The 18,655-nt window shown below is 37.1% G+C and overlaps 1 protein-coding gene and 1 non-coding gene across 3 annotated transcripts in view; one reads left to right on the top strand and one right to left on the bottom strand.

The window, feature by feature from the left end:
* AASDHPPT (aminoadipate-semialdehyde dehydrogenase-phosphopantetheinyl transferase) overlaps window positions 1-15,806 on the top strand; it is a 28,636-nt gene extending 12,830 nt beyond the window's left edge. For both annotated transcript variants that reach the window (XM_023762522.1, XM_023762523.1), the window contains exons 3-6: window positions 7,194-7,315; window positions 7,868-8,029; window positions 11,621-11,692; window positions 13,687-15,806. In XM_023762522.1, the coding sequence (XP_023618290.1) occupies window positions 7,194-7,315; window positions 7,868-8,029; window positions 11,621-11,692; window positions 13,687-13,851 (521 nt within the window). In that variant the 3' untranslated portion in view covers window positions 13,852-15,806. The remainder of the gene's footprint in view (window positions 1-7,193; window positions 7,316-7,867; window positions 8,030-11,620; window positions 11,693-13,686) is intronic.
* On the bottom strand, window positions 786-913 carry LOC111827926. Its single transcript, XR_002831675.1, has one exon. It is a non-coding gene; the product is annotated as a small nucleolar RNA SNORA51 (small nucleolar RNA).
* Window positions 15,807-18,655: the final 2,849 nt, after the last annotated feature.

Here is an 18,655-nt window from a genome sequence, read left to right as displayed (position 1 = left end):
GTGGGCGGGTCATGCCTTCCTGCTCGCCCCCCGCAGCCCGGCCCGGCCCATAGGCCCGGACACTGCCGCAGTCGGCCGCAGGAGTGGGTGGGTTGTGCCTCGCTGCTCGGTCCTGCGACTCCCGGCCGGGTCCGCGATAGGCCCGCTGGAGTGGCTTGGGGCTGCTGCATGCCGGGCTCTCCAGCGTGTTTGTGTCTCCAATCCGGCCCCCAGCAGCCCCAGCACCAAGGTGGCGGGGCTTGGGGCTGCTGGGGCCTGACGGGAGACACACAGGCTTCCGTCAGGCTTTGCTCCGCAGCTTGGAGCCTACGTATGCAAATTAACCGCCATCTTTGTTGGGTTAATTTGCATACTCTCCTGATTGGCTGGTTACTGTAGCGAAGGTATGGTCAATTTACATGTTTGTGTATTATTAGGTAAGATAATGTTTCTAGAATGGTGGTCAGAATATTAAAATCAGTGTGGATTTTATTAAAAATTCAAATTTTTTTGAAACTACCTACCTTACTGAACCAGAATTTCTGAGATGCAGCTAAGGACTCTCTCTGTATATAAATAATTTCCCAGGTTAGACACATTAATGTTTACACAACATATTAGATGTAATTTACAGAGTCAGCAAAGCAAATTATAACCAATCAACATTTTTTATGGGTTAAATAATCTTAAAGCCCTTTAGATCTTTGTTTCACACTGTACAACAATATGGTTAGAGTTAGGTTTTCATAACAATTAATAGAACACAATAGAATTGTATATTTGGTCTGACTTTTTTTTTTTTTTCCCAATGTCTCCCCATTCACCATACAGACCAGGCAAAGAGCCTGAGCTGAGGTGTATATGGGGTAAGTTTACTCTGCCTCCTATTTCTGTACAGTGTAAGAACACAGCCTGTGGTAACCACCAGGGGGCCTTGGTCTGACTTCTTAAAGGATGTCTTTTAAGCTTAGAAAGGCAAGAAACCACAAAGTCAGAGATGTGGTTAATTTCATATGATATCTTTTCTCTCACAAACCAGGGAATATATTTGTGGCAAAATCTGACAGACAAAGGTTAATGTTGTTAATATATAAAATGCTTGTGAGTATTGATAGTAAAATTACTTAAGACTTACTTGATGAATGGACAAAGAACCTGAGGAAACAATTCACAAAAGAGGAAATATATATAACAACTACCCCAACAACTTTAGATCTAATATTTATTAAGTACTTAATAGTTCTGGGCACTTTACATGTTTATTTCTTAACTAGAGGCCCAGTGCATGGATTCCTGCACCGGTGGGATCCCTTGGCCTGGCCTGCACCCCCAATCCAGCACCCCTCGGGGGATTCGAAGAGCCAGTTTCAGCCTGATCCCCGCAGGCCAGACTGAGGGACCCCACCAGTGCACTAATCCATGCACCAGGCCTCTAGTATGCATATAAGATCCTTGGTTAATCTTTTCCTGCCCTCCCCCATCCCCTTCTCTATGAGATTCATCAATCTGTTCCATGTTTTCATGCCTGTGCATTGAGTGTCTGCCCCCTGATGGTCAGTGTGCATCATAGCTACCGGTCGGACTGTCGCTTAGGCTTTTATGTAGGTAGGTAGGTAGGTAGGTAGGTAGATAGATAGATATGCCCAACTCTTTGTCCCTAATTTATAGCTTTAAGAAAGTAAATTCATCCCATCCCAGCATCCTTAAGTCTTAAACTATTCCAACATTAACTTTAAAGCCTAGGTCTTACCTAAATATCAACTCAAAAAGTTCTAAATCTGATTATCTGAATCATCTAAATTAGGGCTGGGTGAGACTGTGTGATGCAATGTGGGACAAAATTCTTCTCTCATCAGTGAATCTTTAAAATGGGAGAAGAAATCACCTGCTTCTAAAACACATTGGTGGGGCAGGCATATGATAGACATTTCCATTTTAAAAGGGAGAAGTTGGAAGGAAAAAGAGGTCAGGCAAGGGTCCCAACCAAGTTCAAAACCCAAGGGAGCAAATTGCATTAGGTGTCAAGGCCTAAGGTTAATACTTTGTGGCTCCCTGCTCTGTCTGTCTTTTGGCTCCTCAGCGTGGCCCCACCCTTTGCCCTTCTACCCTGCTTTTGGAGTCCTTCCCTTCACTTGAAGGATAAAATATATATTTTTTTTTTGTAAGGATAAAATCTTTGCAGCCAAGTAGCCCAAACTGCAGGCCCTTTTCTTGCCTGTGTGTATTGGTCCATGTAGGTGTTGATAACTGCACATTGAAATAAAAACACTAGGCAGCTGCAGTTTGGGCCTGCCTAAGTGGTGGAGAGTTTCAAGCCTAAGTCATCATATTTCGATCTAGTGTTCTGTGCTGAGCCACTTGTATGGAGGGCTTAAGAGCTCCTTTGTGTTAACAAAGAAAACCCCATTGAAACCTGTAAAGAATTTATGTGAGTTTATTTGAGCCAAACTGTCGACATATGCTGAGAAGCTCAATGAATTGAGATAATGCTCTGGAGAATGGGTAGTTCATACCTTGTTTTTATAAATTTACCATCAAAAAGAAAATACGTAAGTGGGTTACATGAAATTCATTGGTGATAGATTAAGGACGCGGGATAAAGCAAAGCCTGGAATCCTCTGGGATAGGATAAAAAGTGAAATGATGGACATATGCTTCTTTTGCACAGATGGATACAGGATAGTTTAACATAATTAACAGTTGAAGGTTAACTTGATAACAACAACAATGAGGGAATGTCCCAGTGCCATTTGCTGTGCCCTGAGGGGTTCGGGGGGGGGGGGGCAAGGGAAGTTACAAGTTACCCATGCATTTCGCATATATGTTATCTTAGAGGCAAAAAGACAGATGGGCTCAGTAAAGATCTAAGTTGATCTTTGTCAGGGAAAATACTGGCCTAGGACATGACTACCCACTATAACTTGTTTGTAGTTAAATATTTAGTTTTCAGACCATCGTTTGTGGTTATTTCAGGTCTTTGAGTTTGCACAACAGTCATACAGGCCTTCCCTAACTAGTCAGGTTAGCATATGGTCCCTTTCGTCCTCATTTGTCAGTAGCATGCTACAGGCTTTGTGGTAGTTCATGAAACCTATATTAGCAGCTTAGACATTTTTGTTTTATTCTGAGTTTGTATCTGGATAAATTCCCAGACAAGTGAGCTGGTAAGTCAAACATTATTGTATACATATTAACTCAAATTTTAGAAGACTTTCACCTCCCATGGAAGCAAGATTACATGTAATTCAGTACTTAGAAAATGAAACTACTAGAATTTCTAATACAATTTATTATCCAAAGCTAAATTTCATAACTCTGAAGCACACATATGGACATTGCTCAATTCCTTCTAAAATAACTGACCCTTTTTAAAAAGAGGGACAAACTTTAACTGGGATGCTGATTTTATTCTGAGGCGAGATTGATGTTGGTTGGTGTTGAGGTTCTGTTATTAGTAGGATTCTTTTTCCCATAGGTTTGTAGTAGCAGCCTAGGGTATTGACTATAAATTATCTTGTTGTAGATTAATACTGTGTGTTTAATCAGCTTCCAAGTTGCTGTATGACCTTGATTAGTTTATTATTGTGAATATTTAGTTAATATCTAATACTGCTTTCCTTAAAGATTAAACTATAAGATGGGGTTCTGGTTTTTTAAAACTTGTTTAATAGTTCTATATAAATTTTAAGTAATTTTATCTTATGTGTATACTTGTTTCTACATGTGCAGTAGTAGAATGATAAAAATGAAGATTGTAATAAACATGAATATGTGATGGTATTATTAGGCAGGTTTGCCAATTGGTATGTCCAATAATTGTGCTGTCTTCAGATAGCTTGAAGGACAAATTACTATTGTGGTATTTCCTACTGATTTTTTTATTAAATATTTTGTCCAGTTTCTCTATACACATTAATTTATTTTTATATACATATTAATTTATTTCAGAGAAGAAGGGAGAGGGAGAGATAGAAACATCAATAAGAGAGAATCATTGATCAGCTGCCTCTTGCATGCCCCCTACCAGGATCAAGCCCACAACCTGGGCATGTGCCCTGACCCTGACCGGGTATCAAACTGTGATCACCTGGTTCATGGTCGACGCTCAACCACTGAGGCATATGGGCTGGGCTGATTTTTTTTTTTAATTCAAATTTTCTGAATAAATAAAGTCCTTGAGTACTCACCCACTTTGTCTTTCCACCACAATGCCACAGGGTGGCACTGTTGTGCTTTGGCTGAATGTTTACAAAATCATCTTTTTCTTTTGCCGTCAAATCTCTTATTTTGTGGAATAAATAAGATGCTCTCAAAAGTATATGAAAATGCACTCATATCAGATACTTTTAGTTGTACATAATCAGTTATGTGATTGCTTTCCAGTGATTGTGCTAGGTTGCTTTTTGTGTTAATCAGCTTTTTATTGGCATGCATATTTAAATTTCTTTTTCTTGATTGCCCCATCATATATAGTTAAAAATCAGAGGGCTTGAAGATTATTAAATTGTAACTTGAAGAAACCAACAAATAAAATTACTTATATGACAACAAGCATATCTTTTAAAATTTTAGGCTTTTTTATAGTATTGTTAAACTACAGTTCCGATCCAGTTATATAATGCTGCCTTCCAAATCCAAGGTAGCTAGCTTCCTGTTGTTATTATTTACCCTGTTTGTGCCAGAATCTATTCAGGAGGAAACAGTTCATGATTTATATAGCTATTTTGCTCCCATTAGTTAAAATCTTCAGATATACTTTCATCACTTTTGCAAGCTTGCTTGCTTTACTTTCTTTAGTGTGTAATTTATCAAGCCAGTATGTAGTAGTGATGCTTGCATTTTAACAAGATAGTTTTTATTAAGGGCCTTAAGGAATAAGCATGACCGACTATCAAAGGGATTCATAGCCCTGGGGCTCCTAAGATCACAGTTTAATACTTCAACAATGCTATTACATGAAATGACTTTATAGCTTTGCTGGGCTACTTTTAGGAAATAATAGTTTTAAATTAACAAACATTAGACATCAGTTGAATTCATAAAATGGATTGTAATGTTATTCTTGAGAAAATGAGAGGGCTAGGAATACATAGATGAATTAAATGAGTTTAATGAACTTGAAAATAAAAGAGGATCTTTGTCTTGAATTAAAGGACCATGTATTACTGTAGGGTTGTTGGAAATATTTCCTGGCTAAACAAGAGGAGACTTTTGACTGTCTTGAAGTGGGGATGGTAGGGGAATCTTAATTTTGGGAAGAGCTGCTCTTAGTAGAAAATAACTATGGGAAAGGTACTTCTTTACTGTAGGACAGTGATTTTCAACCAGTGTGCTGCAAGAATTTTTAAAGCATGCAATACCTAACTATTTAGTCAGGGGTACTAACCTCCTTTCCCTTAGGCCAGTGGTTCTCAACCTTCTGGCCCTTTAAATACAGTTCCTCATGTTGTGACCCAACCATAAAGTTATTTTCGTTGCTACTTCATAACTGTAATGTTGCTACTGTTATGAATTGTAATGTAAATATCTGATATGCAGGATGGTCTTAGGCGACCCCTGTGAAAGGGTCGTTCAACCGCCAAAGGGGTCGCGACCCACAGGTTGAGAACCGCTGCATATTTAAAGATGACAACAGCCAATACAACAATAGCCTTGTAGAATGAATGAATCAAAATTATACCTATTGTTTTTACATGTCAAATCAGGGAAAATACATATTTTTTGGTGTGCCGCAGAACTTTAGTAAATAGTTTACGTGTGCCATGAGATGAAAATGGTTGAAAATGGCTGCTGTGGGAGACAGTATAAGCTCCCTATGAAGATAAGGATCACATCTGTTTTCCTCATGATAGTCCCAGCGTCTAGCACTTGGGCACTTGAGTGTGAATAATCATAAGAGTGCTAATTGTTGAATTGTCATGGGGAGATAGTTATTACATGCTAGTAAAGCATTAAGTAAGGGGATTTGACATCTTTTTTCCAGACATGCTGTATTGGCAGATGTCATTTTTTTAAGAATTGTAGTCAATCAGTTAAGAATGTCAGATTTTGGAGTTGGATATTTTAGAAATGGGAGGCAGAGTAGATAAGCTACGTTGACAGAATCTGCAGAGGGACTACCTTCAAGAGGTTTTCTGGAAAATAATGGGGCACGTTTAGGAAATAACTTACCAAATAATGGTTAACATTCATTTATTCATACAGTAAACATTTATGTTTACCTACCTTGCCTTGGGCCCAGCTTTCTGATAGGCCACTTAAACTGTAAGTGTGTGAGGGCAAGAACCATGATTGACTTGTTTTAACCATTAGTTCAGTACATATTTGTGTAATATTTTCACGTGTTTTACTTACCTATAGAATAAATGGATGATAGAAAGTTCCTGCCTAATAGTAAAAAGAGACAGACACATAATTATAATATTTTGAAAAATACGGTATGAAAGGCATACTGTATATTTTAATTTGTGTCTTAGCCCTTAACTCTAGGAATCAGATTCTTTGAGTTCTGTTCTTTTTGTCATGTATTTTTAGAATGCTATGTAATATTTTGTCTGTGGAAGTAGGTGAGTTAGGGATATACTTCAAAAATATTTCAAATGAACCTGATTCATAGTATCCCCAAAAGATTTGAAATTAAAATCTGTTTTATTTGGAGAAGTAATATTACAAAATGTTAAAACAGTTATTTTGAATGAAATATATTTTCCAGTCATGGTGATAACTTAGAAAAGAACAACTTTCAGCATTCAACCCATTTCTAATAAATTATAATAAAGAAATCATCCCCCCTGTTATATAGCAAAATAAAATTTAAACTCCAGGATAGACTTGTTCTATTTTAAGAGTTCTTCTGTATTTATGATATTCTATTATATATAGGAATTTTCTCTTGATTAAAACGTGTAACATGTTTGGCTGCTAAATTTTTTCAAAACTTTAGGAGCATCTATTGATAAAACCACATGGTTTCTCTCCTTAAATACTGAGTAATTCACAGACTTTCATTATTGCTATTAGCCTATCTTTTTTGGGGGGGGGGGGGGCTAAACCCAGTTAGTCACTGTGTGTTATTCTTTTAATTCCAAACTTAATTTTGTTTAAGATTATTCTGACTATTCAAAAGTAAGGTTGGGCTATAGTTTTATGTGCTGTCTTTAACAGATTTGGTAATAGAATCGCTATTTTTAATTCACTATTTCCTCAATTTACAGGTCGTGGTTCAATTTCAGAATTCTTCCATATTATGAAGAGAAAGTTTACGAATAAAGAATGGGAAACAATCAAGAGCTTTAAGGATGAATGGACTCAGCTGGATATGTTTTATAGGAATTGGGTATAATCTCTTTCTAATTTTCAGAGTTAATGACTGAAATTATTTCATTATCTTTGCAAAAAATAGCAGAAAATTTTAGGTTATTACTTGGGAACTTGATTCTTATATGTGCAGTATTACATTATAATGACATTTAAGAAAATATTTAATGTTCAATTAGAAGGTTTACTTTTGGAGCTAAAACAAGGCATTTTATTTATCACTTTTTAGAATTGTTTTCTGTCCTAAAGGAACTCATACAGATGAGGCTTTATTTAATAAACACTTATATGAAATTTACTATATGCTGGAAGACATTAAGTGTTTTATAAGTTAGCTAATTTAATTGTTATGAAAGACCTATGAGGACAAGTGCTATTATTGTTGCATGTTACACATGAGAAAGTGGAGGTACAGTGAACTGAAATGATTTGCCTTAAGATTATACAGCTGGTTTGTCTCCAGGCCTACTTTACTGCATCCAGTAAAAGGTCCAGATGTTTGGGGCCTGTAGAGTTGATGAAAAATTTTATATATTAAAAGTTCTCAGAGAAAATGTTTTCTGTATCTTAGGCACTGAAAGAAAGCTTCATAAAAGCCATAGGTGTTGGACTCGGATTTGAATTGCAACGGCTTGAATTTGATATGTCCCCATTAAACCTGGACTTAGGTCAGGTTTATAAAGAAACACGTTTGTTTCTGGATGGAAAAGAAGAAAAAGAATGGGCTTTTGAGGTAAGAAATTGACCAGATTGCTGTAACTGTAAGGACTTGCTAATTTTGTGCATTTGTGTGAGATTAATTTGGGGAGGCTAGTCATTGGAACGAAACATAGCTGGAATCGAATCCTGGTGCTCTGAAGGTGAAGTCAGGGAAACAAGCTGATACTGGAGAGATTAGTCAGAGAGTTAAGTAAAATGAGCAGGGAAAGAGGCCCTGAATGGAAACAGCTCTGTGTGTATGCACAGCCAAAGAAGCCATGCTGAGGGGCTTCCATGTTAGATTGGTAACATCATACAGGGCATTATGGATCAGATTGAAGATTTTTTCTTTCTGTAATTGATTCTTAGTTGCCAGGGGAGAAACTCATTTCATCCAGAAAGATACTATATAGGCTAGTAGAGTGTTTCATGTAACTGGGCTTCAGGATTCACTAGAATTAGGGACTGGAAAACTCGGAACTCGTTTCTATTTTACTTTTGCCTTTCCATATATCCTGGCTTCAGTTTTCTCCCACCGTTGTTTCTCATTTTGTACATCGGCTTTCTTAACTTGTGGTTTGTGTAGCAGGAATGACTGCCTACCACTCTTACGTGTAACAATTTGCAGGTTAAAACCCCACAGAGATTGGTGAGCTCCCTTTCTGTTCCAAGTCCTAAGAGTCCTGGAGAAGGGACTCCCTGACCTAGGTTGGATCTGAGGCTTATCTTCTGACTAGTCACTGTAGCCAAGGAAGTGGTCTACTGTGATTGGTCCAGCTGTTCAGAGCCCAGCAAATGGGTTCAATACTAACGTGCTTATTGCTGCAGTAATCATCTGAATTGTGTTCAGAGTATGTCGGTGCCCAGAATATAAAGAATTAGTGATGAGTAGATAAAATGAGAGGTGTTCACCAATTTTCTCAAAAGAATTTAACAAGTGTTAGTAGAGAGTGATAAGATCAGATTTGTATTTTAAGACCGAGTTCTGTCTGGGTGGAGGTTAATGAAGTGAGATGTCAAAGATATTATGATCAATTCTGTGACTTATATAGGACCTTCTATTGAAAAAATGAATACTAGAGAACAAGTCGATAAAATTTGAGATGCCATAGAAACACCCAAGTGAAGGTGTCGGTGAATAGAGTGAAAGGCTGGGCTAGAGGTAAAACTCATACTCATTGACATGTGCATGGTAGTTGAAGCCATGGGGTTTAAGTTACCGCTGTGAGGTTACCTAAATTTGAAGAGAGGAAGGCCCCCGGACAGCATCCTGAGAGTACTGATAATTAAAGGTGGAGTGGAGGAGACAAAAAGAATGACAAAAATAGTTAGAAATAAAACGAGAGTAGTGTTAGGGGATCCAAGGCGGGTAGAAAGTATTTTGAGAGTGAGAGTTGGGTTAAAACTGCTAACATATTAAGGTAGGGATTTTATCAGTTAAAGACGACATTATATTTAGGATATTTTAAGTGTACAATTTTAAAAATTGTAACCAAAATTATGTAAAAACCTTGAGTACTTACAAGGTTAAACCTTAGCCATTTCACTCATGGGGAATCCTCTATTCTCAGTGGTGCCCGAGAGAGTAGGCCTAGTAGCAAGGTGAGGAGGGAAGAGTCAGTGACTGGGCCAGATGTGCTTTACGTTTTTGGGTGGTAAAGATGTCTGAGTTCCTCAGGACCAAATAGATGCTGTGGAAAATGGTGGCCACTGGGCCTGAAGTGTCTAGAAAGGACCGCACTCAAAGGGAACTCCAAAGGAAGAGGCAGTGGGCAGTCTACTAGTTGCTGAGGGCAGGAATTGTCTTGAATACACTGCTAGCTCTAAGGCAGTGTACAGGGAGCGCTAAAGAACTGAAAGTGGGTCACTGAAAATACCACAGGTGCCCACCGGGTGAGATAAGCTAGCCTTCGATACTTCATATGGTTCTAAACACTGTGTTAAACAGCATCGGTCATTACTCTGCCCCTTTCCTGTAGTACCATTCCTTTATGTCCCCCACCTTAAGGAAACCAAAGTGGAAAAGGAAGAATGAAGAGCAAGGTGAGGCCAAGGGGGAAGATTGTGCATTTGTTCTAGGAGTGAAATGGGTTTTTTTAAGTGAAAGTGACTAAAGAGCTTGTCCAGGAGCTGGGAAGGGAGGATCCATCAGGGTACATTTGAACGCAGCCATGGAAGAGTAATGAAGTTCTTCACCCAATGTCCCTGAGTGTTTTGTTAGTTCAGTGTACCAGTTACCAAAGTAAGGAAGCCATGTGTATTAGATGCAGACACTATAGAACTGCTGATCTAAGTGGTTTTCCAAAAGTAATTTTGCAGCCAGAACATCTCTGTATGTTACAATGTTCACATTATTAATATATTTAGTGTAAAGAATGGGAGGACAACCATGCGTTAAAAAGAATAGTTTGGTTTATAGTAAATATTGTGAGCTTTTTTCAGCTAAAGTGAAAATAACTTTAAAATATCAAACCTTTTCTAATACTTAACTGGTTATATATTTTTCCTCTTTAAATGTTTTTTCCTAAATTAATTCTTTTTGAATTTTAGGTTTTATTAATTTGGATATCTTAAAATACAAAGATAAGAAAAACAGGGTAAAGGATATAAAGTCCCTAAGTAATTCAGTTTCTAATTGTAGTTTGCTTTAGTAAAGTGGCTTTTTAGTGAAAATTTTGTTTCGTATTTTTGTTTACTTTTTAAAAATTTTATTGATTTTTAGAGACAGAGGAAGGGAGAGGGGGAGAGAAACATTAATGTTTGAGAGAATTGATTGGCTGCCTCCTGCACGCCCCCTACTGGGGATGGAGCTTGTAACCTGGGCATATGCCCCTACCAGGAATCGAATCAGTCACCTCCTGGTTCATAGGTTGATGCTTAACCACTGAGCCACACCGACTGGGCAAAAGTTGAATATTCTTTGTCTATAAATTCCACTATGATTTTCCATAGTATGTAGTTAACTACATGTTTATACACAAGTGTTACAACCTGATTTTTTTTAAATGTTAATTTTAAGCATGTACAAAATTAGCATCACCAATTAGGGCAGAGGGTTCTCTAGTGGTACCTAGATAGGACACTTCATCTATGTAGTACTCTGGTTTAGAATGTATTATTTAAATCATTAAGAAATAGCAAATGCCAAATGAATAGTGTTCTATCAGTAAAAAGGGGAGAATGGGGCTTGTATTTTAAAATATTGTCGAAAGAAAGGTTAGCAAGACATAGCAACTGAATGCAAAATTAATCCTAGACTACCTCCTGTACTTGAGTCGGAAGAATGCTATAAAAGACATTATTGGATTAGTTCAAAAATTTGTAATACAGGTGGTAGATTCAAGTACTACTTCCATGTTACATTAACCAAAGGTATTAACTGCTATGGTTATGTGAGAGAATATTCCTATTAGAAAATACATATTGAAATATTTCAGACTAAAGGGTCAAAATGTATTTGACTTCTCCTTAAATGTTTGGGGGAAGTGAGGGAAAATGTGTGAGTGTGTGTGGTGTGTGTGTATAGAGAAAGAGAGGTTGAGATTTTAAAGTTGTAAACAAAAGTATATCTAAGTTTACATATTTAGTAATCTGTATTTTTTACTTACTTTTTCTTTTTTATTAGGAAAGCAAAATAGATGAACACCATTTTGTTGCAGTAGCTCTTAGGAAACCCGATGGATCTAGACATCAAGATGTAAGATTTTAAGATTTCTCTGACTTCGAGTTTAAAAGCATGAATCAATTTTGAGTTTTTTCTTTATTAGTAGAAATAATCATTTGGTTTACCTCAGCTTTAGAGGGATTTTTTTTGTTTGTTTATTTTTAGATGATAAATTTAGACGTGTTTTTTGTTATCAAATCCTTAAGATCATCTGAGATTTTACAGAACATTTTAAGAAGGTAGTTAAATGGTCAGCCTGGACCTAGAAACCAGGTCTTCTGAATAGTATTCTGTTCTTTTCACAACCTTAGTCATCTTAACAATAGTTTATTTCCCGGTGAATATCTTGAAGATAAAGATACCCAGCTGACAGGTGGTGAGTAATGGAATTATTTGGCAAATTGAACCCCTTCTCCTTTTTGTAGTACTGTCCTCAATTATTCCCAAGTTATACTATCAAACATGTGAGAATCCTTGTGTCATATTGTGGCATAACGTGGTCTCAATTCTTCCTGTTACAGTTTGTAAACTTCTGTTAATTGGTAAGTAGAGAAAGTTAAAAAAAAAAAAAAAAAGAACACACTTAGGGCTTAGCCTATATATAGTTGTGATCCTGCAGTAGTATTTATGTAAGGACTATTGGTCATATTATAATAATTGAAACTACATGCATATCATTTTTAACGAATCCATGTGAGAGAATGTGGCGTGATCAATACACACACAAACACACACCCTTATCTCCAGAAAAGTAGTTCAGTCCACAGACCGTGCCTTAGATAGATTAACAAAGGATTAAAATTCCTCATAGATTATCTTCCTTAAAAGGGGGTGGCATATTAAAATTGACCACTGTTATCTGAAGATGTTCTGACCAAGTTTACCTGTCCTTGTTACCTACCCTATTTTACCTCAGCTCTGCACTCTCTCTGAGTAGCATATATTTCCATAAAGCTTTATATTTTTTGTAACATTTACACACGTGGTACTTCCTTTTTATTTCACTGGAGAGAGTCTATTTAGGCAGCAGCATTGACATAGTGGGAAAAGGACGAGAATACTATTCAGAAGACCTGGGTTCTAGGCCCAGGCTGACTGTTTAAACCTGTGTGGTGAGCTTGGGCAAAGTTGATCTTCCGAAGCCTCAATTCTCCATCTATAAAATATGATAACAACCATATCAGCAAATAGGTACTGACCTTGTTAAAACACTATATGATATCCAAGTATTATCTTTACTAGAATGTATAGAATGTTAAAAGAGGTCTCTATGGGGTTCAGTTGTAAACAAGGGCCTATCTCATAGAATAAGAAAAGGGGCCCTATCTTACAGAATAAGATATAGTTTTAGTGTTGATGAATCATTTCCTAAAGAAGTTTTGCATCTCTGTGGTTATGGGTCTAGAGCAGTGATGGCGAACCTATGACATGCGTGTCAGAGGTGACACGAGAACTCATTTTTTTGGGTTGATTTTTCTTTGTTAAATGGCATTTAAATGTATAAAATAAATATCAAAAATATAAATCTTTGTTTTACTATGGTTGCAAATACCAAAAAGTTTCTATATGTGACACGGCACCAGGGTTAAGTTAGGGTTTTTCAAAATGCTGACACGCCGAGCTCAAAAGGTTCGCCATCACTGGTCTAGAGTATTTCTCCAAAGTTTGCCTGGTGGCCCCCAACCTCTATCAGTATAATCCACCTTCTTGTTATATATTTTGGGATCCCTTTTAACTTATCTCCTGAATTAGAATTTTTGGATGTGTGACTCAGTAAGTCGACATTTTAAACAAATATCACAGGTTATTGCTATGTACAAGAAGTGTGAGAATCGGGTTATTTCATATTTTTCTGAATTTGCTATATTGGCAATATATAAAGATTAAAAAACAATTAAAAATCCTGTGTTGTACTTTAATATTACTGAAATGTAATTTGGTCTTATTTGTTTTTTTCCTAATTATAAAGTTGATCATAAGATTAACATGCAGTGTAACAGTCAGGTAATCTATTTTTTCCCTTTTAGGCTTCATCACAAGATGATTCTAAACCATCCCAGAGGCAGTTTACAATTCTTACCTATAATGATTTAATCTCATCTGCTGTTCCTATGACCCCTGAAGATCCTTCATTTTGGGACTGTTTTTGCTTCACAGAAGAAATTCTGATACGAAATGGTACAACGTCATGATATGACAAGTAACAAAGGGAAGTGAAAGCTGTTTGTAATATTCTGTATTCACTAAAAAATAAATGCCTGATACTATTATACTATTAAATTTTATTTCACGAAACAGTTTGAAAAAGAAAAACAACTTTTCCTATTAGAAAGCTTACTCCCAGTTTAAAATAGCTTAGCAGAATACAAGTTTACCTTTTCTCCCGCCCAAGAATCTCATGAATTGACAGAAGAAATAGAAAAGGGAGGCAGAATTTTGGGTGACACAGGCACCCCTTGGTTCACTGCACTTTGCTTTATTGTGCTTCACGGGTGTTGCGTTTTTACAAATGGTTAGCAAGACCCTCCACCAGCAAAACGATGACTATGGTAATCGGGGACTGAATCTGTAATACCTGAAGCATGCCTATACATGCTTATTGTAGAAAAACAAAATGCAAATTTGCAATAAGGAAACATTTAAATTCCTGTCTTTCAGACATAACTATATCAGAGGTAACTATTTCTAAATCCTTTTATTGTCAAATGAGTCTATATTAATGTATTTGTTTTTTAATAAAAAAATGGGAACATACTATTTTTTTTTTCTTAACTGCACATCTACTGTTCATAAAAACTTCCATGGCAAAACTTTTCCTGGCTCTAAAGTATTCTATTGAATGGCTAATATCAGTTAGGGTGCTTTGACCAGAGATAATAGTATCCAAATATAATTGAGATAATAAATGTTATCATACATTCATTATCTCATACAATACACAGTTGAGAGGGGTCATTAGAGAGACTTTTTTTGCCTCAGCCTCAGTTTATTTTGCCTTAGACTTGTTTCATGCTTATGATAGCTGCTGTGCTATACCTCCCATCTTCACGTCATAAGATTGCATCTAAAAATAGGGAAGGCTGTTTCTCTTCTCACCTCTCAGTTTTGTTAGTGAGGAGTACATTTCCCATGAGTCCCCAGAAGATTCCCCCTCAGTTTCCCTGGACTCAGATCAGATCACTGAGAAAGCCAATGTGGACTCTGGGAAGCAGACTTGGTAAAGAAGACGCTGAAGTGAGGGGGAGAATGGCATCCAGGGAAAGCCACTGCCTGTGGTAGGGGGTGTACCACAATTGACTCATTTTGTCCTCCATTAGACATTTGATTTACTGTAAACAGTGGTGCAGTGAATATCCTTGTAAATACATTTTGAGATATGTGCTTATGTCCTTGAGAAAGTTTCTGGAAGTGGAATGATTGGCTCAAAGGGTTTAAACTTTTTTAGAGCTTTGATAAAAATTGCCAAATTGCTCTCCAAAACTGTAGTGCAACTTGCACTTCAAGTTAGTTTTAAATGTGTGACCCCCCCTTCCACCCTCCACCTGCATACTCCCTGGTAAACTCTAGATTTTTTTAAAATTCAATCTTTGTCAATATGAGTAGAAAATGGTACCTTATTTTTTAAATTTCTATTTCTTTTCATTACAAATAAGATTGGTATGTCAGTGTTGTTATTGGCTGTTTGTATTCCTTCTTTAATGAACTGCCTGTTCATTGTCTTTGCCTGTTTTCGTTTTAGTAAATAGTACTTAATTTAAAGTGGGAACATAATATATAAAATGCCAAGCCCATCATATTGATGACAGATCTATGATATGGTTGTAGTGCATGCCTTGGGGAGTTAGTCTTGTTGTTGCTTAATATCAAGAAGTGAAATAAGTTTATTGTTTCCATTACTAAAATTGAAAGTTGTGTGAAATTAGATGCTTTGCTTAGTAAAAAAATTTGGAATGTTTTATAATATTTTATTAAGCATGCCCAAACAGTCCAAGAATAGTAAAATAACTTGTTTTAAATGGATCAAATGGCATTTATAATATGAGAAATGGCATCATTATCCTTAGCATGAATGTAATGGTAATATGAAAAACTGTCATCTGTCTTGTTATTATAATAATAAAATGATTAACATTGAATTTTTATGAGCCAGATTTTGTGCTAGATTTTGTTTTTGTTTTTTTCTGTTCTTTCTGAATCAAAGCGGCACATTACACATACTTTAAAGCAGTGGTTCTCAACCTTCTGGCCCTTTAAATACAGTTCCTCATGTTGTGACCCAACCATAAAATTATTTTCGTTGCTACTTCATAACTGTAATGTTGCTACTGTTATGAATCGTAATGTAAATATCTGATATGCAGAATGGTCTTACGCGACCCTTGTGAAAGGGTCATTCGACCCCCAAAGGGGTCGCGACCCACAGGTTGAGAACCATTGCTTTAAAGAATCAAATCTACAATTTTTCTTTTCCTAAATGAAAAACACCACTACCTTGACCTCTTCCATTCCTGTCTCCAGAGCAAGTTCTTTCAACTCTTTTAGCTGATTTTTGTTATTTATAACCATATCTCCAAATAACATTCATATCCTAATATAAAGCATTGCTATTCTTCTTCCCAACCATCACATGTTTCCTTCCTTGCTCCTTTTCCCCAGCATAATTATTGTAGTTCAGTGTTTAACTGAATTAAGAATGTTTATGTTATTAAGATTAGCTAATGCTCTGCACAGCTGAATGTATTATTCTCACCCCCCATATTGCATTTTTTTTATTTTACTTTTTTCTCTGTCCCTTTGAAATGTAAGTAAATACATTTTTTTTTATTTTAAAATTTTTATTGGGTTAACATTGGTTAATAAAATTATATAGGTTTCAGGTGTACAGTTCTATAATACATCATCTGTACATTGTCTTGTGTGTTCACTACCCAAAGTCAAGTCTCCCTCCTTCCATCATCGTTTACCCTCCTCGTTTACCACTTCTACCTCTCCCTACACTCCTTTCCCTCTGGTAATCACAGTACTGTTGTCTGTGTCTGATTGTTTTTTTGTTTGTTTTTTGCTTAATCCCTTCACCTTTTTTACCAGCCCCCTTATACTGCATATTTATTTCCTTGAGTTAATAGTTGACTTTGTTTGCAGAGGTTTCCATGTACTTACTGCTAATTTAACCCCAAACTCTAGTAGATGTATGAATACTTTTTTCATATGTTCAGACTATCATTTGTTCATCATTTTCATCTATCTTCTTGAAGAAATTGTTCCTGTTTTGTCCCGTTTGGACTTCTTGCCTCCTGTGGCTGGTACACAGCTGTCATAATTTCTTTTCATCATCATCCCAGGGTTGGGATTCCCTGACTTCTCACTTCCTGTATCTCATGTCTGTCAGATTTACTTCATTTGTGTGTGATGTGAGTGCTGCATCCATTTGCGGCTAGGGTTCAGGATCTGGAAAAGGGGCCGCACACAAACAAATACACTAGACAAGAAATAAGAATTTAGAAGGCATCAGGGCCAGGCAGAAACCTTCCCTCTAGTGGAGAGGCTCCCTGAAGCCCTGGCTCTGTTGGCTTTTATTCAATTTTATAATACACATCTTGCCCTTAGTTAGGCAGGCAATCCGGTAGCAGACAGACTATCTTAAAGGTCAGTAAATATTAGTAAAAGTTTACTTTGAGACTATTAGGTCAGGAAATTGCTGGAGCCACCATTATCTCCACAGAACAATCACTGCATAGCTTTAGCCCTTGCTAAAGCTCAAGGTCCGTCAGCCTTCCAAGTTCCCTGTTGCACTTTCATGATAGTGTTGACAATGGATAGCTTCCAGCAGTGTATCATATCCTTGAGTAACTTCCTGAGAACAAAGAGGACATGGGAGATATTTTTGAGACCATAGGACAGCTTCGTTTTGATGTGTCCAAAACTATTCCTTGTATTGTACCACGTTACCCAGAGTATAGTATTGGTGTCTATTAAAGTTTCCTGCATAGGAACTCTGATGAACTGATTTTAAAAATCTGTGGCCTGGCCCATGTGGCTCAGTTGTTGAGCATCGACCCAGGAACCAAGAGATGGAGGTTCAATTCCCCGTCAGGGCACATACCCAGGTTGCAGTCTCAATCTCCAGAAGGGGGCATGGAGAAGACAGCTGATCAATGATGTTTCTTTCTCACTGGTGTTTCTCTCTCTATCCCTCTCCCTTCCTCTTTCTAAAAAAGAAATCAATAAAAACATATAAATAGAATGGGTCTGTGTATGTGTACATACCTTTTTTGCTTTTGAAATTCAGGAATTAAATAGATTTGGATAAATTTTCTAAAAATTAGCATCATTCTTGATTCTCCCCTTTTTTATTTTAAAATATATTTATTGATTTCAGAAAGGAAAGAAGAGGGAGAGAGAAACATCAATGATGAGAGAGATTCATTGATTGGCTGCCTCCTGCATGCCCACGTGTAGGGATCAAGGCTGCAGCCCATGCTTGTGCCCTGACCAGGAATCGAACAGCTGTCTTCCTTTGTAAGTGCTTCACATGCATCAAGCTATTCAGTCCTCATAAGCTTATAGAGCAGGTTCTGTTTTCCCCATTTGGCAGGTGGGGAAAATAAGGTCTTGAGATATTAAGCAACTTGCTATATATCATACGTCATTGAATAGGGGACTTGATTCTGAAACCATACAGCCTCCATCCAGGGCCCTAACCATACTAAATTCAATGGTATGCTGGCAGAATTAACGAGGAGCATCCTGGGGCAGGGATGACGAGGTCTGGGAGCCTTTATTTATGGCTTTTGCTGACTTCAGAGTAATGCCACACTTGTAACCAGCACCTGGTTTAACATAATGATGTTTTTGCCATACTTGTTTGAAAAATTTCCCCCCTCAGATGCAGTTAAAGACCTCCCACCCCCAGTAGCCTCTCCTTCTCTTTCCAGGAGTAACCAACCTATCACTTGTCGTGTGCATATAATGTGTGCATCGCCGGTGGGTAGTGTT

The sequence above is a fragment of the Myotis lucifugus genome, unplaced genomic scaffold (assembly GCF_000147115.1).
Source record: "Myotis lucifugus unplaced genomic scaffold, Myoluc2.0 scaffold_248, whole genome shotgun sequence".
Taxonomy (NCBI): Eukaryota; Metazoa; Chordata; class Mammalia; order Chiroptera; family Vespertilionidae; genus Myotis; species Myotis lucifugus.
This window is presented reverse-complemented; position numbering and strand designations above follow the sequence as displayed.